This window comes from Trachurus trachurus (genome assembly GCF_905171665.1).
Source record: "Trachurus trachurus genome assembly, chromosome: 12".
NCBI lineage: Eukaryota > Metazoa > Chordata > Actinopteri > Carangiformes > Carangidae > Trachurus > Trachurus trachurus.
In genome coordinates, this window is record NC_139908.1 from 5,400,198 (window position 1) to 5,418,062 (window position 17,865).

The 17,865-nt window shown below is 39.5% G+C and overlaps 2 protein-coding genes across 3 annotated transcripts in view; both read right to left on the reverse strand.

Moving 5' to 3' along the window:
- clip1b (CAP-GLY domain containing linker protein 1b) overlaps window positions 1–17,865 on the reverse strand; it is a 49,988-nt gene that overhangs the window by 20,124 nt on the left and 11,999 nt on the right. For both annotated transcript variants that reach the window (XM_083983838.1, XM_083983837.1), the window contains exons 8-15: window positions 16,474–16,577; window positions 15,546–15,606; window positions 14,633–14,737; window positions 11,350–11,511; window positions 10,977–11,072; window positions 8,702–8,759; window positions 8,513–8,610; window positions 3,264–3,338 (exon numbers count right to left, since the gene is read on the reverse strand). In XM_083983838.1, the coding sequence (XP_083839964.1) occupies window positions 3,264–3,338; window positions 8,513–8,610; window positions 8,702–8,759; window positions 10,977–11,072; window positions 11,350–11,511; window positions 14,633–14,737; window positions 15,546–15,606; window positions 16,474–16,577 (759 nt within the window). The remainder of the gene's footprint in view (window positions 1–3,263; window positions 3,339–8,512; window positions 8,611–8,701; window positions 8,760–10,976; window positions 11,073–11,349; window positions 11,512–14,632; window positions 14,738–15,545; window positions 15,607–16,473; window positions 16,578–17,865) is intronic.
- Window positions 1–17,865, reverse strand: part of kmt5aa (lysine methyltransferase 5Aa) — a 123,858-nt gene that overhangs the window by 10,780 nt on the left and 95,213 nt on the right. The window lies entirely within an intron of this gene.

Here is a 17,865-nt window from a genome sequence, read left to right on the forward strand (position 1 = left end):
TTAATTTATTGTGTATTATGTATTATGGATGTGCATGTATATACTGTATATACACATATACTTTTCCTGTGCATAAGTTTGTATTTGTGTAAACTAATGAATAATTTAATGTATTTCTTATATATTATCATTATTATTAATATGTATTTTATCTATTTTTATTCTTTGTCTTCCAAGAATGTTGTGTTATTAGTTAGTTAGTTTGTTGTCTATTCAAATAATCAAAATCCAATAAACAAAGTGTTAAATATCTATGTCCGTATTAGGTATTTGTTTATAAACACCCTCCTCTGCTGACGAACATGTTTAATCCAGTTTATTCATTATTTTACAACCTACATGCTTGTGTGTATTTAAACGGCTGGTAAATACTTAAACACGGCAGGAACTAGCTCATTTGCATAATTATATAATCAGTGAATATGAATTATGAACATGTCAGTGGAGAAATTACACAACATATATTAATAAACACATTGAACTGTCCCTGTGTTTCTGTAACGAGTCTGTTTTCAGTTCATTAAACTGGTACTAGAGGGCGATAAACTCACACTTCACCTTCACAGCCGATTTCAGACTCGTTACATCTGTAAAAGCTAAAATAAAATCCTGCTCTGAGGTTGAGCAGCAGGAAACCTGTCACAGTTATTACATCATCGCCTAATTATTCTGCATAATCGTTAAAACATCTGCATGAAACTAACAGAAATGTCAGATTTCCGTCACTATTTCTCCGTCGGTTTGCAACATTTCAGGTTTGACTGGTCGTCTTTTAACGACATCATCATGTTACGGTCTTCTTTCCGCAAACTACTGAATAATTTAATATATTTCTCTTTATCTATTATTATTATTATTATTATTATTATTATTATAATGATATATTTTACTTATTATATATAGTGTCATGGTACATTTTCAAGGTCTTGGTCTTGTCTCGGTCGAGCTGGACGCTGGATTTTTCTTTCTTTTCTAGCTTCTTTTTTTTTTTTTAAACCACAAATGTCTCTTTAACTCGCTCACTTTGGTTTATGTGATGTAATTCAACAACTTTAAGATAATTAAACTTATTCTACTACAGTATCTGCTTGTGTAACCGTCTGAAAACTAGGGTTAGGCAGCTTCTGTGCTGTGTTCTTCTGCTCAATACAAACTTTGTTTACGTTAAATATGGTTTAGATTTTATATAAAGTCATCTTTTCTTTTAAGCTGAGGAGGAATAATGTAAATATCAAGTCACATGATCATTATGAGGACTAAATTAAAATGGTCTCACATTGGTTTGGTCTCGGGTCAGGTGGTCTCGACTACAGCACATACTTCATGTCTGATATTTATCTATTGACGTTAGCATCATGGGTTTAGTGTCAAAGCCAAATGTCTCTTCATCTTCTTCTTAATACGGTGTGTGTGTGTGTGTGTGTGTGTGTGTGTGTGTGTGTGTGTGTGTGTGTGTGTGTGTGTGTGTGTGTGTGTGTGTGTGTGTCTGTGTGTGTGTGTCTGTGTGTGTGTGTGTTATTAAACCATGTTCAGGTTGACACTGTAACAGAGGCATGAAATGATCAACTAAACTCTCATGACGGTCGCGGTCCTGAGACTGAAACACGCTGCGTGAAACAGAGTTAAGCTCAGACACGATGCATCAAACATCAAACAAACAGAGAGAGAGCATGTTGACGGTGACTCTGATCTCCACATCTGTCACGAGGCTCAACATCTGGAACCTGGAGCTACAGATGTGATACGGACAGAGAGAGAGAGAGGGAGGGAGCGAGTGCAGTGCATCATGAGCGGCTGATCTAACGACGACCTGCGAACTCTCACCGTCACAGAGTCAGTGTGTGTGTGTGTGTGTGTGTGTGTGTGTGTGTGTGTGTGAATCATACACAACAAGAAAAAGCTGCAGGACACTGAAGCTGAACGTGTGTTTGTGCATGTGCAACAACAACAACAACCTTTTCACGCACAGTGACGCACAAACGATGCGTTCAAGGAGCTCCGTCCCCCTCACGCTGCAGGAAGACGCCGCTGGTTACAGAGTGGATTCACTTCTGATGGTCTTGTCATTAAAAGGAGGGAGATAAATATATTTGATTTTCATATTTATTTTATTAATTAAAAAATCAGTTTATGGATGCAGAGTCTCACACACCACAGTTTCTAGATGCATGTTTGTGTGTAAATGTGACAATGTGCATCAGTTTTGATAAAAGCTGCAAATTATTTTAAACACATACAGTATATTAGTGTTTTTCCATTTTATATATTATCTGTGTGTGCATTAGAAACACACTCGTTAACCTAATTTATCTATATGCAGAGTTTTTTTTACGTTAAGATAGAACAACAAATATTTTTATGAATCCTTCTGTGTGCATTTTTTATTTGAGACTGATCTGACATTATACACTATTGCCTATAAAGTTGGAAGAATTTTGTTTTCAGTGACATTCCTCTCTTTATTCCTATTCATACACATCAGTAATCACCTTTGTCCAGGTGTAATGATCACATACTAAATCCCAGTTGCCAGTTTTGAGAAGATAAATACACTTTGAACATCTTTGACATCTATGAAGAATAAATCACAATGTCACAATCATTTCATGTTAAACAAATATTTTATCCCAACTTTGTGTGGTTAAACGAGAACTTCTGCATATTTGAGGGCGTAGCCTCTTTCTAAATTGTGGATTATCCAGGAATCAGACAGAGCCAAGACGTCCATTTTTAAATACAGTGTGCAAGTAATAACACATCTGCCGTGTCGTGTGTCTTCACTGTTTTTTCTCCAGTTTTCTCTCTGAAAACCTGAGCTCTCAAATCAACCTCCACCACAGACACACAACTCGTTCAGAGATAAAAACCGTAATTTTGTGAGTGAAACAGACAAAAGAACCTGTCCTAGTCGTGACCTCCTCTCTCCTCCGTGTCCCACTCTTTCTACAGACACTTGAACTAACCACGGACGCTGCACTCGCTGCTTTTGTCGAGTTGTGACATTTAGCTCCCGAAGGCCCCGGGGCAGATGGGAAATGGAGTCTGTTTCAGGTCACGTGACAAAAAAAAACTGCCGTCCTCCATCTGAACTCTCGCAGCGAGCCGAGAGGAGATGGAGTTTTAGTTCGTCAGTGGAGGACGAGTTTTATTATTTCTGCTGGAATAAAAGCTGAGTCCTGGTTTCACTCTGTCACAGATAGTTTATATGTCTTATAACTGATGTTAACGGTTAATATTCACACAACATGAACAGACTCACTCACCTGTGTCTCCAGCGTCTTCTTCTCATTGGTCAGCTGCTCCAGCGACACAGTCGTCCTCTCTGACGTCTCCATGGCCTGGAAAACATTTTAAAATAATGATGTTTATTATTATTATTACATGATCTTGATGAGCTTGTTTTGTGATTAGTTGAAAATCAAATCACACACTGTTTTAAAAAGAAGAAACCAGAAATATAAAACATTTATAAATATCATCTCTGGATTTTCTTATGATTTAGATTTTTACTTCATTATGGGATTATTTCAACGTATTGTTTGGACTTTTTTGGCCACCTAGGAGCGGCTGAAATACAACAAAGCTGCAGCTGTAGACACAACATTCACATATCAACACATTATAAAAAGCAAAGAGTTACTTAATGAGCAAACCAGAGCAGAGCGTTACTTTAAAATCTAAAATCCGAAGTCGTTTGACCCATTATTAACTAAAAAATATACAGATTTATATTAAGAATCTATTTTTGCAGAGTCATGGAACCAGAGGACAGAAAAAAAAGAAAAAACATGAGTCATCATCATCAGCTTCACTCTCCCATTTATAGATCAGAAAGGTCAGAGGTCAAATCAATTATGTCTCTTAACTGAGTCGTCCTCCGCATCGATCAGCTGCTTTTAACTTTTAGAGAGAGAGAGAACAACAAAACAAAATACTTGTCTTGTAAAAACACAACAGCAGTTTCCACTTCAACGTGTTTTTTTAGGGAAGTTTAAAAGCAGCTGAGAGTGAACACACACACACACACACACACACACACAAACACACACACGCTGCTGCTGATTCAATATCTGAGCTTTTAGTTGAGTCCACTCTCTTTGTCTGTTTACCTCCCTGTGTGTGTGTGTGTGTGTGTGTGTGTGTGTGTGTGTGTGTGTGTGTGTGTGTGTGTGTGTGTGTGTGTGTGTGTGTGTGTGTGTGTGTGTGTGTGTGTGTGTGTGTTCAACTGCTGCTAAGAGCATAAATAGTGAATAAGCTGACGCAGAGAATTCCTGCAGTTTCAAATGCACCATTAAATTTGTCTAAAGGGACAAAAAAAGGGACGGAAATAAAACGATTTCTGGTTTAGGAACATGTTGTTTCGCTGACGGCCCTGAAAGGAACTTTACTTTGTTTTTCACACATGAACCGGATTTTTTTTTTTTTTTTAATCAGCAGGATGGATAGATAGATAGATAGATAGATAGAACGATAGATAGATAGATAGATAGATAGATAGATAGATAGATAGATAGATAGATAGATAGATAGATAGATAGATAGATAGATAGATAGATCGATCTTTATTCATCCCGACGGAAATTCTTCTGCCAGGATGCTCCAAAGGAAAATGTGCAAGGGAGATAAATAGGATACAAGAGGAAGTATATGATAAAATATATCCCAATATGTCTAAAACAATAGAATATAGAAATGCAGACTGCATCTAAACAGACGAGCATAAATAAGAATCATTTATCTTCTCTTTTTCTTCTCAGATATAATAATATTTAGACCTAAGAAGGAAAGTATTCAGTGATTTTAAAGTCTGACGGATGCAGTCAGACTTTAAACAGACTTTATTTTTCATGAATGCATGAAAGCTTCATCAGTTCACGTTGCCATGTGACTTGAATCATTTAGACGTTCCTCCTCCGACTCGACGCCTCCATCGCATTAATGAACGGACGACTCCACAAACACTGTGTGAGTGTAAAACCGTATATATATGTGTGTGTGTGTGTGTGTGTGTGTGTGTGTTAGTAACGCTTTAACAACAGCAGATTAGCCCGAGGCTGCAGTGTGAGACAGAGTGTGTGTGAACGTGAACTAAATGGAGGAAGAGGATTTAACAACGAACTATTAAAGGGAAAATGTTCAAATTTAGTTTGTTGTGACATTTTCAGCAGAATCCTTTTTTTTTTTTTTCTTCTTCCTCCACTTCCTGTCCAGAGCCACCGATGATCCGTCGGCTCAGAGGCAAAGTGACTGAACTGAAGTGAAGCGAAGTGAAGTGAAGCGTCTCGTTCTCCATCAGACAAATGCCAACGCTCTGATTCATCGTCTACGTGCAGAATCGTTCCAGCTGCAGCCGGAGACGAAGACGGAGACGGAGCAGCAACAATGAGGAGGCTGGTCACATGACGATACTGCGTGTGTGTGTATGTGTGTGTGTGTGTGTGTGTGTGTGTGTGTGTGTGTGTGTTGCTGCAGCATCTTCTACCAGCAAATAACTGAACTAAAACAACCATGTAAACAATAACATGATGCAAATGTCTTCAGTTATAAACCTATACTTGAGTCTGCAGCAGGGCCGGCTCTACGCAGGGGCAAGAGGAGGCAGCGCCCCCTCAAATAAATGTCTTGCCCCCTCAAATCCAAATTTTAGAAGTTGAGAAAGCACATTTTAATATACTCAAAAAATGTGTATATTACAAGTTGACAAAATGATCTGCAGTAGCACAAAAATCCGCCGAAAAAGGGACACTGTTCTTTTCTAAAATGTTTTTTAGTATTCATAAGACTACCTTTCAGTTTTGTAAATCTTGACCATAGTAGAGTTGCAATGCATCTTCAGGTATATGCACCCCTAACCCCCCATATAATGTGGCTCTTTGCATTACGACAGTAACAAATTTGGGCTCTAAGACCCTGGTTGGCCCCCCGGGCCCTAGTTGGACAGGTCTGAAGGTAGAGGCCTGACAAAGTGCAATCCACTTCTCCAGGTTGGGGTTGGACACATAGCCAACAACCCAATTCAATGAAGTTACTATAAGCACAGAGAAAAAAAAGTGCTGGAGCATGATGTGTTCACATGATGCCCCCTTCACATTTCTGACTGCCCCCTCATACAGTATATACCTGCCTAGAACCGGCCCTGGTCTGCAGGAAAACGTCTCCTGTTTATTACATAAAGAACATGTTTAATATGTTTATGTTGATGCAGGATTTTTACTGTTGCAGCTGATTTAAGTCTCCAGCTCCTTTCTGCACAGTTTTATAGTTTGGTAGATTGTTTTCAAACTCGCTAGCTGCACACAATCAATTTTTGTTTTCTCTCTTCTTAACTTTCTCTGTGAAATATAAAATAATTTCACCTCTTTAAGCCTCAGATGGTTCAAACCAGCTGTGGGCAAACTACGGCCAACTCTCCAAATATTGGTACACAAGTATCCAAATTATAAGAAAGACAACAACAACCTGCTCCCACTGAGACTGAATGTAAGTTGAATGTAAGTTTTCTTTTACGTGTGATTTACAGCGCTGTGAACAGGTGTTTGCCTTCACCTGCTTCCTGATTTCTTACTTTTTTGCACATGTTGTGTTTAAGATCATCAAACAAATGTTAATATAAGACAAAGTCAGCCCAAGTACATATAAAATGCAGTCTTTAAGGGGAAACTGCTATCCAGATGTACTTGGCCCTGTGTGAAAAAGTTGTTAAAAGTTGTGATAAACTATTTTTTTTTTTTTAAAGCTGAGTTTAATTTGACAGTCCACACCCAGACCTGATCACTGCCAGAGCTGCTGGATCAAGAAAACACTTCAATAAAACCGGTTTGTTTGATAAAGTGAAGCCAACAAGACGGATGTTTTACTTTACCCAAACATAAAACTACAGAGCAAAGCAGGAACAGAACTCAGTACCAAGCTACAGTTAATTAAACAACAGAATAGTTTATAGAATAGCTTTTAAAAAAGCTCAAGAAGAACTTTCACTAATTAAGATGTTGTCCTTGATATAAAGATATGGGTCATATTCTAGTCAATTATTAATATATGGGTGTTATTATAAAAACTCAGTCTTGTCTTGTTAATTTTTTGTAGTTATTGTTTTATTGTCGGCCATGGAATTGTCTATATGTATGTCATGTTGTTAGTGTGTGTATTGTTTCATGTCTATGTCTATATTGTCCAGCAAGAAGTAACAGCAGATGCTAGTGGGGATCTTAATAAACATAAACATGAACACATCTAAAGAGATTCATTAACAGATGAAAAAACGAAATGACTGACATCTATCAGTCTGAGAAGTGATACAAGGACGTTTCTAAAGTTTTGGGACCCACCCCCCGGTTCAACCCATGCTCATTATTTAGAGGAGGAAATGTGTCTCTGAAACAAAGCATCTGCCTCTACAGATTTAATGAATCCCCACAAGTATTTTATCGTTTCAAGGTTTCATCCAGATGGAAACGGCGTTTTCAGTGTTTTTGTCTGGACGCCCAAAATTGATCTTTTGTGAAATGATGATGTCATACCCCCCCACCCGCTCTCTCCTGTAACCTGAGACACCGCTACATGTTACAGTCTATGGACGTACTGTAACGTAACAACAACAGCAGTCGACAACTGTCGGTCGCTCGGGCACTGAGGCTGAATCTTGTCCGTTAAATCATCATCGATCGTCAGTTTGAATACAGCGGGGACTTCTATGTCTTCTCTGTTTTAGCTGTTTATGTTACAGCGTTACAGCGCCACACACAGACCTGCTGGATGCAGTGTTGAGCCTGAACGCGTTCAGATTTTGGGCGAACGTGAACTGAACAGACTGTATGTCCGCTTGATGAACGTTATTTGGAACGTGTTCATTCTGGCGTTTGTGAACGGCGCTCTCTCTTCGTTCGAGTTGGTTTGTTCCAGATAAACGGGGTTAGAGAGGGAAGTCCAAGTAATCTGACATTTTATAAAATATTCATTTCATTCATTCATTCATTCATTCATTAACCTTTACTTAACCAGGCAAAAATTGCTAAGAAAATATTCTTATTTAGGAATAGCCTGGCAGGAGGTGAAGGCCTCCTAGGGGGCAAAAGGGAGAGGGGGAGAACAAAAGGACAACATTCCTGGTAATTACTTTCATCACATTGTAACTCAGTTACTTTTTGGAGAAAGCAACTACTAACCACAACTAATACTGGTTAAAACTGATAAAATAATAGCTGTCTGTGGTTCTATATGGACTGAGGCAATCATTTTGAAAAATAATAGCTCGCAGCAACATATTGAACAGAAAAAGAAAAGAAAAAAACTTAGTTCGAAATTGTGAATTATGAACTATGAACTGAACTAGTTCATTTTAAAATTTGTGAACTGAACTTGGAAGTGAACTCTCCCAACTCTGGGTGGATGTGCGACAGCGTTTAGAGTCGTTTTCAGTGGATCCATGAAAGAGATAATTTTGGGTTCAGCTCCGTTTTGGTCTTAGTGTGAGGTCTGAATGTGACTGTGTGTGGTTGTTGTGGTTGTTTACCTGAGTCAGCTGGAGCTGCAGCTCTCTCTCTCTGCTCTCTCTCTCCTCTGTCACACTCTGCTTCTCTTTCTGCGACTGCTCCAAACTCTGCTCCAAATCTGACACAAACAAAAGAACCAGAAGGACATGGACTGTAACCATCGTCCTGACACAAACACATGTAAATGATCTGATGAGAACATGTTTTACCTTGCAGCGTCCTGGCCGTCCTGCTGCTCTGCTCCTCGGCCGTCTCCAGATTCTCTCTCTGAAACACAGAAACTTCAGCTTCACTTCCAGCTAATCACTCACATAGTAACATTCCTGCACCTTGAGATAAGCAGGGAATCATAATGATGATGATGATGATAATAATAATAATAACAATGACCAGGCCCAGAAAACACGCTGAAGGTTTATGTGGATTAAAAAATGCTTGAGCTCTTAATGAGGCGACTTTCTGCAGGACAGCAGAGGGGGAAACAGAAACCTGGGCAGAGCTCCAGCAGCTGCAGGTCGACCTGCTCACGCTGCTGCAGAGGGTTCCTTTATCTGAGTGAAACATTTCAGCTCCATGAGGAGAAGAAACTGTTGCTTTTATTGATACATGTGTTCATCTGCAGCTGCTCCGATCAGGACTTTTCAAAGTGAAAAGAAAAAGAAAATATCTGGCAGTTAAAAAGTTTTGGGAACGACACAAGTATTGGTTTTTTCAAAGTGTTTTAGATCTTGAAAATACTTAAGTATAATTACAAGTATTTCATAAGTGTCAAAGGCTTTTATTGATGATATATTTGCTTTTGGAGGATGTTTCTCCTCTGTGTCTCTAACCCTCGTCCTGGCCATGTGCATTTGTTTACAAGGAAACCGGTGAGAAATCAATCCATGGAGCGGTGGATAACGTTATTTGTCATATATGATGTTATAAAGTGTATATCTGTGTAGTCTTATCCGTCATAAACAAGAGATCACGGGTTACGGGGCGCGTTACGTTTGTGTGCTGGGACACCGGGTCGGGGGCTCTGATCTTACAAGGTTGGTTTTCACCCAGGAGACGCTAGGTGGAAGACAGAGAGCCTCCATTCTCCCTGGAACTAGTTACAATCCTGCATAGTTCCTCTTAAAATAAATAAATAAATAAATAAATAAATAAATAGGGTATTGGGTGAAGTATCCCTTTATTTAGTGTTAAAATATGGCTCTTCTCACACGTGAAGATGTTCTGCTTCTGTAAATGTAAAACACGGTATTTTCGTGACGTCAGCCGACTGCCTTCCACTGATTGGACAGAGCGTCGTCACTGGAAGAGTGCGAGCGCTACGTCCGACATGAGAATCAAACCCGGAAATTTCCAAAACACAGCAGCAACAGCGACCACTGATCTGTACCGAGACTGTTGTTATTCCTTCACCCGAGTTAATTGTTGCTGGGAGTAAAACCACGCTGTGGTCCGTAATCGAGGTGCAGACGAGTGAGTTTGGAGCTGACCAGAGGATCAAAAAAAGAGAGACAGGGACAATGCGGCCCCGCGACGACCCCGCCCTCGCTGAGGAGGAACTAGAAAACTCAGCTGTAATGGAAAAGCACCTTTACCGAGCCGAGCCGTGACGGTTAGAGAGACAGAGGAGGAGAGACCAGACTTGGAGAGTTCCTCTTTCACCAGCACTAGAATCTGAAGCTGTTTAATTAAGGTACAAATGCAGGAGAGTTCCTCTTTAAGTTCATTTTCATAACTCTCTGGAGTATCACGTAAATTGCAAATCATAAACACTGAGGAAATTAATATTTGTGTCATTTTCAAAACTTTTGCCCACGTCTGTAGTGTGTGCTGATGTGAGGCGGCCTGAGTTTTAAAGGGATAGTTCACCCAAAATTGAAATTTCACTCATTATCTACTCCCCCTCATGTCGACTAAGGGCTGGGAGAAGTTTCAGAGTCCTCCGTGGCTTCTCTGAGTTACAGGGGGTCTCGGCGTAGCAGTGCATGTCCATATAACGGTTGCAAATGGATACCAATTGTCTTCGTAACAAAAAGACACACCAAAAAACATCCAAATACCTCCATGCTGCTCGTATGTAATGTCCGTCTTGTATTGAAGCCCCGAAATGCGAAATTTTTCCTGAAAAAAATTAAATAAGTCTATATTTCAAGCTTGTTTGTAGCGGAAGCTCCTCTTCCCGGTTCTTCTTGGACATTCGGCATTTCGGGGCTTCAATACAAGACGGACATTACATACGAGCAGCATGGAGGTATTTGGATGTTTTTTGGTGTGTCTTTTTGTTAAGAAGACAGTTGGTATCCATTTTGCAACCGTCATATGGACATGCACTGCTACGCCGAGACCCCCTGTAACTCAGAGAAGCCACGGGACGATAAATTGCTTCTCTGGCAACTTTTCTTTTGTGTTAAGTTTTTATCTTTTGTTTGTTTGTTTAGAAGCCAGAAAGTGTCGGTCCATGTTACATAACTGAAGCTCCTCTCTCACCAGGCCGCTCAGCTGCTGCTCCACACCGCTCTTCTCCTGCTGCAGCGACTGAACCTCCTTCTGTTTGCTCTCCAGGTCGACGCTCAGCTCACTGATCTGCCCAGCGCACACACACACACACACACACACACACACACACACACAGTATAGAGTGAACATTATACACATGTACATCTGAGCAGCGCCATAAATCATGCATGAACACGGGAGCTTAAACAAACCAGGCATAACGAGCACATACGTCTATTTACATCAGAGGCGGAATTACATCCGTCCTTATGGTTTTACCACCGTGTTGTAAATCACGTGATAACGACACTCAACACAAACAAAAATGCCGTGTTGCCGTGGGAATCATGAATCCAAACCAAACCTTCTTCTCCTGGGCCTGGGCCTGGGCCTTGAGGTTGCTGATCTGCTGCTGCGACAGCGACGCGGCGTCCTCCTTCAGCTGCGACGCCCGCAGACGGAGCTGCAGGTCCGACACCTCCCGCTCCAGCTCCATGATCCTGGAGCGCTCCGACACCGTGGCAACCTGCAGGCAGCGGGAGGGAAACATGATGTAGGAGAGGAGGCACAGAGACACAGAGTGGGGGGTGGAGGGGGAAACACACTGCAAAAACCCCAAATCTTACCAAGAATATTTGTCTTATTTCTATTCAAAACAAATCTCATTATACTTTAAATAAGACTCATCACATTAAAAAGCAGCTTGTTTTTAGACACTTTTAACTTCTTTCAAGCATATTTTCACTTGAAATAAGTAGAAAAATCTGATAGTGGGGCAAGTTTTTCTTTCTTATTACAAGCACAAAAAACTTGCTTTCACTGGCAGATTTTTCTACTTATTTTAAGTAAAAATTTGTTTGAAATAAATGAAAAGATCTAAAAACAAGTTATTTTTTAGGTGACGAGTCTCATTTTAAATGAAAAGAGATCAGTTTTGACAAGAAACGAGACATTTTGATAAGAAATAAGACAAATGTTCTTGGAAAGATTTTACGTTTTTGCAGTGCAGTAGAAGTAGGCTGTGAACCAAATATGAAGCTGCTTGTGATGTAGAAAAGTAACTCTGAAACAGTTCAGTGATGGAAGAAACGTGAACATCATATGGCTGCTACTTGGATTTTTTTTATTAATTAAGAGTCATCAAAACGCTTTAGGAGTTCCAGGGGGGGTCCGGCTGGTGACGGGTTTTCATTTAATGGCGGTGGATAGAGTTCACTTTTGAATGGTCCAAAACACACACTATGAAACATCTAGATACCTCCATACTGCTCGTCTGTACTGACCCAAGTGTCCTGAAGTCGCCACATGAAAAAGTTGTTGGGAAAAATGTATGTGATCTCTGTTTTTATCCTTGTTGTAGCAGTAGCTCCCAGTGGCTGCACGAGATGTTCTTCTGTGTTTACATCATACATCCAATGGTTTACAACGACGAACGAACATCTCGCAGCAAATCTCATCATCATTTCAACATCAACACATTTTCCGAACAACTTTTTCATGTGGTGGCTTCAGGACACTTGGGTCAGTACAGACAAGCAGTATGGAGGTATCTGGATGTTTCATAGTGTGTGTTTTGGACGATTCAAAAGTTAACTCTATTATATGAAAATCCGTCACCAGCCGGACCCCCCCTGGAACTCCTAAAGCGTTTTGATGAAGTTCTCTAAACCCTTCTTTGGCATGACAGTGAGTAGAAGATTGGTGAATTATCGATTTTGGGTGAAGTATCCCTTTAATAAATGGCTTCATTTTAGCTCAATATCAAAACAATTGCTGTGAAAATTTCCCGTCAATGGAGAAAAACAGCTTCCGCTCTAAAATATTGACATAACTTCCTAATTTGTGATTAAAAAAACTAAAAGATTCACATTTAATTGCCTTAAACTGTAAATCTATGTTGACCTCACACATTCCTGCTCACTATTAATTGTTTTTAATTGTTTTTAAAGATTCTAGAGAGTTGCCAGACAAAGGCTCATTGTAAATGTGCAATAACAATAAAGTTTATTCTATTCTATTCTATTCTATTATAAAACTCCTGTTACCACGACACTGAATTTACATTTTTACTTATCAAAAATGTGGAAGTTACAGGCAAATTTTGTTAAACGCAGATAAACAAAGGTGTTAATTTTCACTCAGTCCCACATCCACTGTCCCTCTGCCCCCAAATACTCACTAGTGCTTCAAATAAGGACGAATCCGCCACTGAAAATAGTCCCCAGTAAAGGCACTAGTTCTTTCTTTGCTGATTAAAAACTACAGATTGGGTGTTTAACGGGCTAAATCGTATGTTTGTAAGGTGTTTTTAAAGTTTTATGTCTTTGAAGCAGTGAGTTTTGGGGCAGAGTGAGACAGACGGGACAGAGAAGCTGGAAAGTTGAAAGACAGACTTCACACGTTGTTGTGATCTGACTCAGACCAACAACATCTCCAAAGTCTGTCCTCAGAACTTTCCTGTGCACATGCATCAAGGCCGATGTGACGTTTACATCCCTCAGCTACGTGGGAAGTGACTTGTGTGTGAAATATATAACAATGAATACGGTAAATAGAATACATGTTTGCACCCTGTGGTTTCCTCAACATTAGGGGTGTAACGGTAACAAACCTCGGTTTTAAAATAACTACTAAGGAAACGTTTTAAGGTATACTTTTATACATCTATATGTTTTATACAGAATAGAAAAAAGATGAATGACAGCCACATGACCATGAACCTGCACCAGATGAACTTACATCAACCTGCAGAAGTCTTTTGTGTCAAACAGGTAAGTTAAAATTAAACTATGTAAGTCCGGTCTCTTTCCGCTGTGTTGCTAACCCTCCTTACGGCCATGTGCATTTGTTTACAACGAAGCCGGTGAGAAATCATTATATACAATATATCATATACATGTTATAAAGTGTATATTTGTGTAGTTACAAGTTACAAGTCATTGATTTAACCAGCACTAGTACTCTGAAGCTGTTTAAGGTACAAATCTAGCAGAGTTAAGGTGGAAATCCTGCATAGTTCCTCTTTAAAGATGCAGGTAAGTGCAGGGACATGACATGAATTTAGATGTGTGTGTAATTGAACCTAAAGCCTGGTACACAATTGCAATTGTATTTTCCAGTAAACTCTGGACTATCTCCCTTCAGGAAACTTGGATTGCAGTGGACGAGCAGTGTGGAGGAATATTACAAGGTTTTTGTGTAGTTTAATGGACTTTTTTGTGTCGGGCCCTATTGACTCTCATATAAAGTTTTCGTTGGACTACGAACCGGCCTCCCGGGTCTCTCACTCGGGTCTCACTTTGAGGAATAAAAAACTACTCTGGAGTATTCATCAGCATGAGGGTGAGTCAATAATGACTGAATTTCATTTTTTGGTGAACTATTCCTTTAAGACTGAGGGAGTTTTCTTAGCTGATTGTTTACAGAAGAACATTTTGATCACATGACGTTGGGGGATCTGCTTCTTCCTGCTGCTAAATGAAGTTGAACTGCCACAGACAGAGTGAGTTTTATAAACCTAATAAAACACCTTTGAACCGAGGTTTATTTTGACCCGTTACACCCGTGACTCAACGCGTTCAGTTTATAATCATCGGCCTCGGTCGCTGCTCGCGTGCTGCAGTGGGACTGGGAGTGCCAGCATTTACCCTAGTGTCCTCTAAATCCCTCTGGAGTTTCTCAGCTTTGGTCTTTTCAAAGAGCAGGCTCTGCTCAAGCTCCTTAATGTGGGCATGCTCCAGCCTGGTCTGCGTCTGTTAGTCAGAGAGAGGCAGGAAGAGAAGGAGAACAAACACCAATGCAACACTGACATGCTCAGCTCGCTGCCACACACAGAGAGAGATAAAGATAAAGATAAAGATAAAGAAGGAGAGCAGGAGGTGAAGAAAAGCACTGATGGTTTCCAGCTCCACCTCCGTCATCACATCAGTCGGTTTGTGAACGCAGGAGGAAAAAAAAAAAAAAAAAAAGACGATTTGCTCGTTCTGCTCTGAGGAATACCAGGAGTTAATTATTCCCATCATCACATCATTATGACTCTCAGGACACTGATTCAGGAGAGAGGAAGAAGATGGAAGTACTGTATGAAGACAAAGATGTAAAAGCTTTCAAGAGGAGGCGTGTGGATGAAAAGATGATGAGAGGATGAGAAGTGTAAAAGGCTGCAGATCTCAGAGGGAGGGAACGTGAATCAAGCACGAATGAATAAGTAAAAAAAAAAAAAAAAAGAGCAGGAAGAAAAGAAAAAAGACGTGGTGACTTAACAAGAGAGGAAATGAATGATTCAAAGAGCGGAGGAGAAAAAAAAAACTTCAATCATGGGTGTGAGAGGAAAAAAGGAAACGAGGAGAGTCGTGTCTTCATCAGCGTTCGTTCACTCAATAATAATGTGTTTAAGAATAATTAAAACAGAGCGAGCAACAGAGCAGCAGCTTCAAAAAGACGAGTTATTAAAGATTATTTAAGGTAAAATAAGTTAATCAGCTGGTTTGGTCGTTAAGGAAGCGTCGGCCTGACGATGAGAGACACAGAGACACAGGTTATATAAGCAGGAGGAGTTACCTCCAGGTCTCCTTTGGTGATGCAGACTTCCTCCACACGAAACTGCAAATCCTCCACTTTCCTGTCACACAGGGACAACAATAAAAAACTGATTAGATACTGGAGTGTGTGTGTGTTTTATTAATGTTGAAAGATTCACATTTAAAGAGTGAGTTTAGATGGAGAGTGTGTTGTGAGATGAGGATGATCACAGAGACATCTGAGGAGGCAGAGCCCTGTGATGCTTCTATCTATTGATGTTGTATTGTATTATTTATCAGCTGATACCGGCTCACTTCCATCTAATCCTGTGTTTTAATGTCGTTCTTTTATATTTTCATCTTTCTATATTTGACCTCTCCTTGTTTTATTCTCTTGTATTAGAGTTTTTTTTTTTTTTTTTACAAACTGTGTGTTGTTCTTTGCATGTTTCACTTCTTTCTTTCTTCTTTTTGCTATGTGCTCATGTTGAATCGTCACAAAATGCACTGGATCAGTTTGTGTAAATGGGTGAATATGACTAATATTACTGTAAAAATGTATTTACTTTCATGCCTTAAGCCCCAGATATTTGTCCTAAATTCTATGGGTTTGTATTTTCTCAATATATAATGCTATGTAAAAAATAAAAAATAAAATAAAAAAGAACTGCCACAGACAGAGTGAGTCTAAAAGCTTTGATCCTGTAAAATGTCCTGTTTCCGGTTGCCGCAGATAAATTAAAAAGGAAGAGGAGGTGTGTTACTCGATGAAATGTTAAAATAAGACACAAACAATAAATTCTGAGTTATACACATTTCTCCAGGTGATGTGTTTTGCTTCGTACAATCACTATTTGCTGAGACCTATGGATCTTTGAGTTCTTGAACTTTAACAAATGTTTTTGATTCGTGACTTATGCTGTACAGTATGTACCATGTACAGTATCATGTCCAGTAGAGGCTCTCACCTCTTCTCCTCCTCCAGCTGGTTGAGCAGCTCCACTTTGTCTCGATCTGCTGCCTCCACCAGCGAACGCAGCTGATCCAGCTTCGCCTCCATCTCGATGGCGTACTGAAACACACACACACAGGTAAAGTAGTTGTATTTGTAATTCTTGTCAATGCTTTTTATTATTATATTTCGGTATCTGGATAATGTTCTGGGCCCTGAAAGCTTCAGATATGAGGCGTTGTGCTTCATGTTGACCTCTGCAGTCACTACAAGGACATCATGATCAGGGCCGTCAGATCAGATCAGATGTCACTATTCTAACAGAATTCAAATTATTTTCAAAATGAGAACATCCGAAGATGGAGACGCAAACTAACGTTGTGCGTTGTGACGTTCTGGGTAGTAAACATGTTGATAGAATAAACTATTTAGTTATTGTTGTGTGCGACGTAGTGCTGCAGCTTCAAAATATAATATGTTTATTCGGCAGCAGCAGTGGCCTACATCTTCCCGCACCTTCTTTTTTTTCTGTTTATCGATCGATACGCGACCACTTGCGTGCGCTGATCACGGATCAACTGTGATCTGTTGCACCACTACTTATGATATTTCGATTTCCCCTCTTGAGGTTTTATATTGAGTTGGTAAAACTTAAGTGTGTTGCAAATGTTATGGTGCGTTCCAGGGAACCTATAACTCGTGTTTTTCCGACTTGTGAACTCATACCAGTTCGATTTTGTGCGAGTTCACGGAGTTTCATAGGTAACAGGTCAGAAAAACACAAATTACAGGATGCCTGGAACGCTACAAAGTCGTAAGTTGTGACTTGAAGTCATAACTTACAGGTTCAAAAGCCTGCCTGGAACACAACATTACATAACAGATTTGGTTGGAATCTCTTTAGTAGACATGGGACGTAATAATAAGCTGGTATAGGTGTATATAATATGGTTAAAAAACTAAAAAAACATTAAAAACTCAAATATAATTTGAATATTTAGCATAAGAAGAATTAGAAATTCTTCCCTCCCCAAAGCCCTCCTTGTGTTTTTTTTTTTTTTCACTCTTTTTCTCTTCTCTCTCTCACTATTATTATTTACTACCTATTTAATTATTTATTACTATTGTTCTGCTATCTCTCCCCCCTTTCTTTTTGCCATATCTACATCAGAAGTCCAACATACTTATGCTCATCACACGCACGCACGCACGCACGCACACACACACACTTACACACACAACGCGTATCCTAAACAAAAACATTGTCTTTGTTATTTCAATTGTGTTATCTTATTTTATTTTTTATTTTTCATTTATTGTTTTTTTTATTTTTATTTCATTTGATTGGTTATAGTAGTTATCACTGTGTATTGCCTTGTCCTGTGTTGCTATATATGTTTGTTTTTCA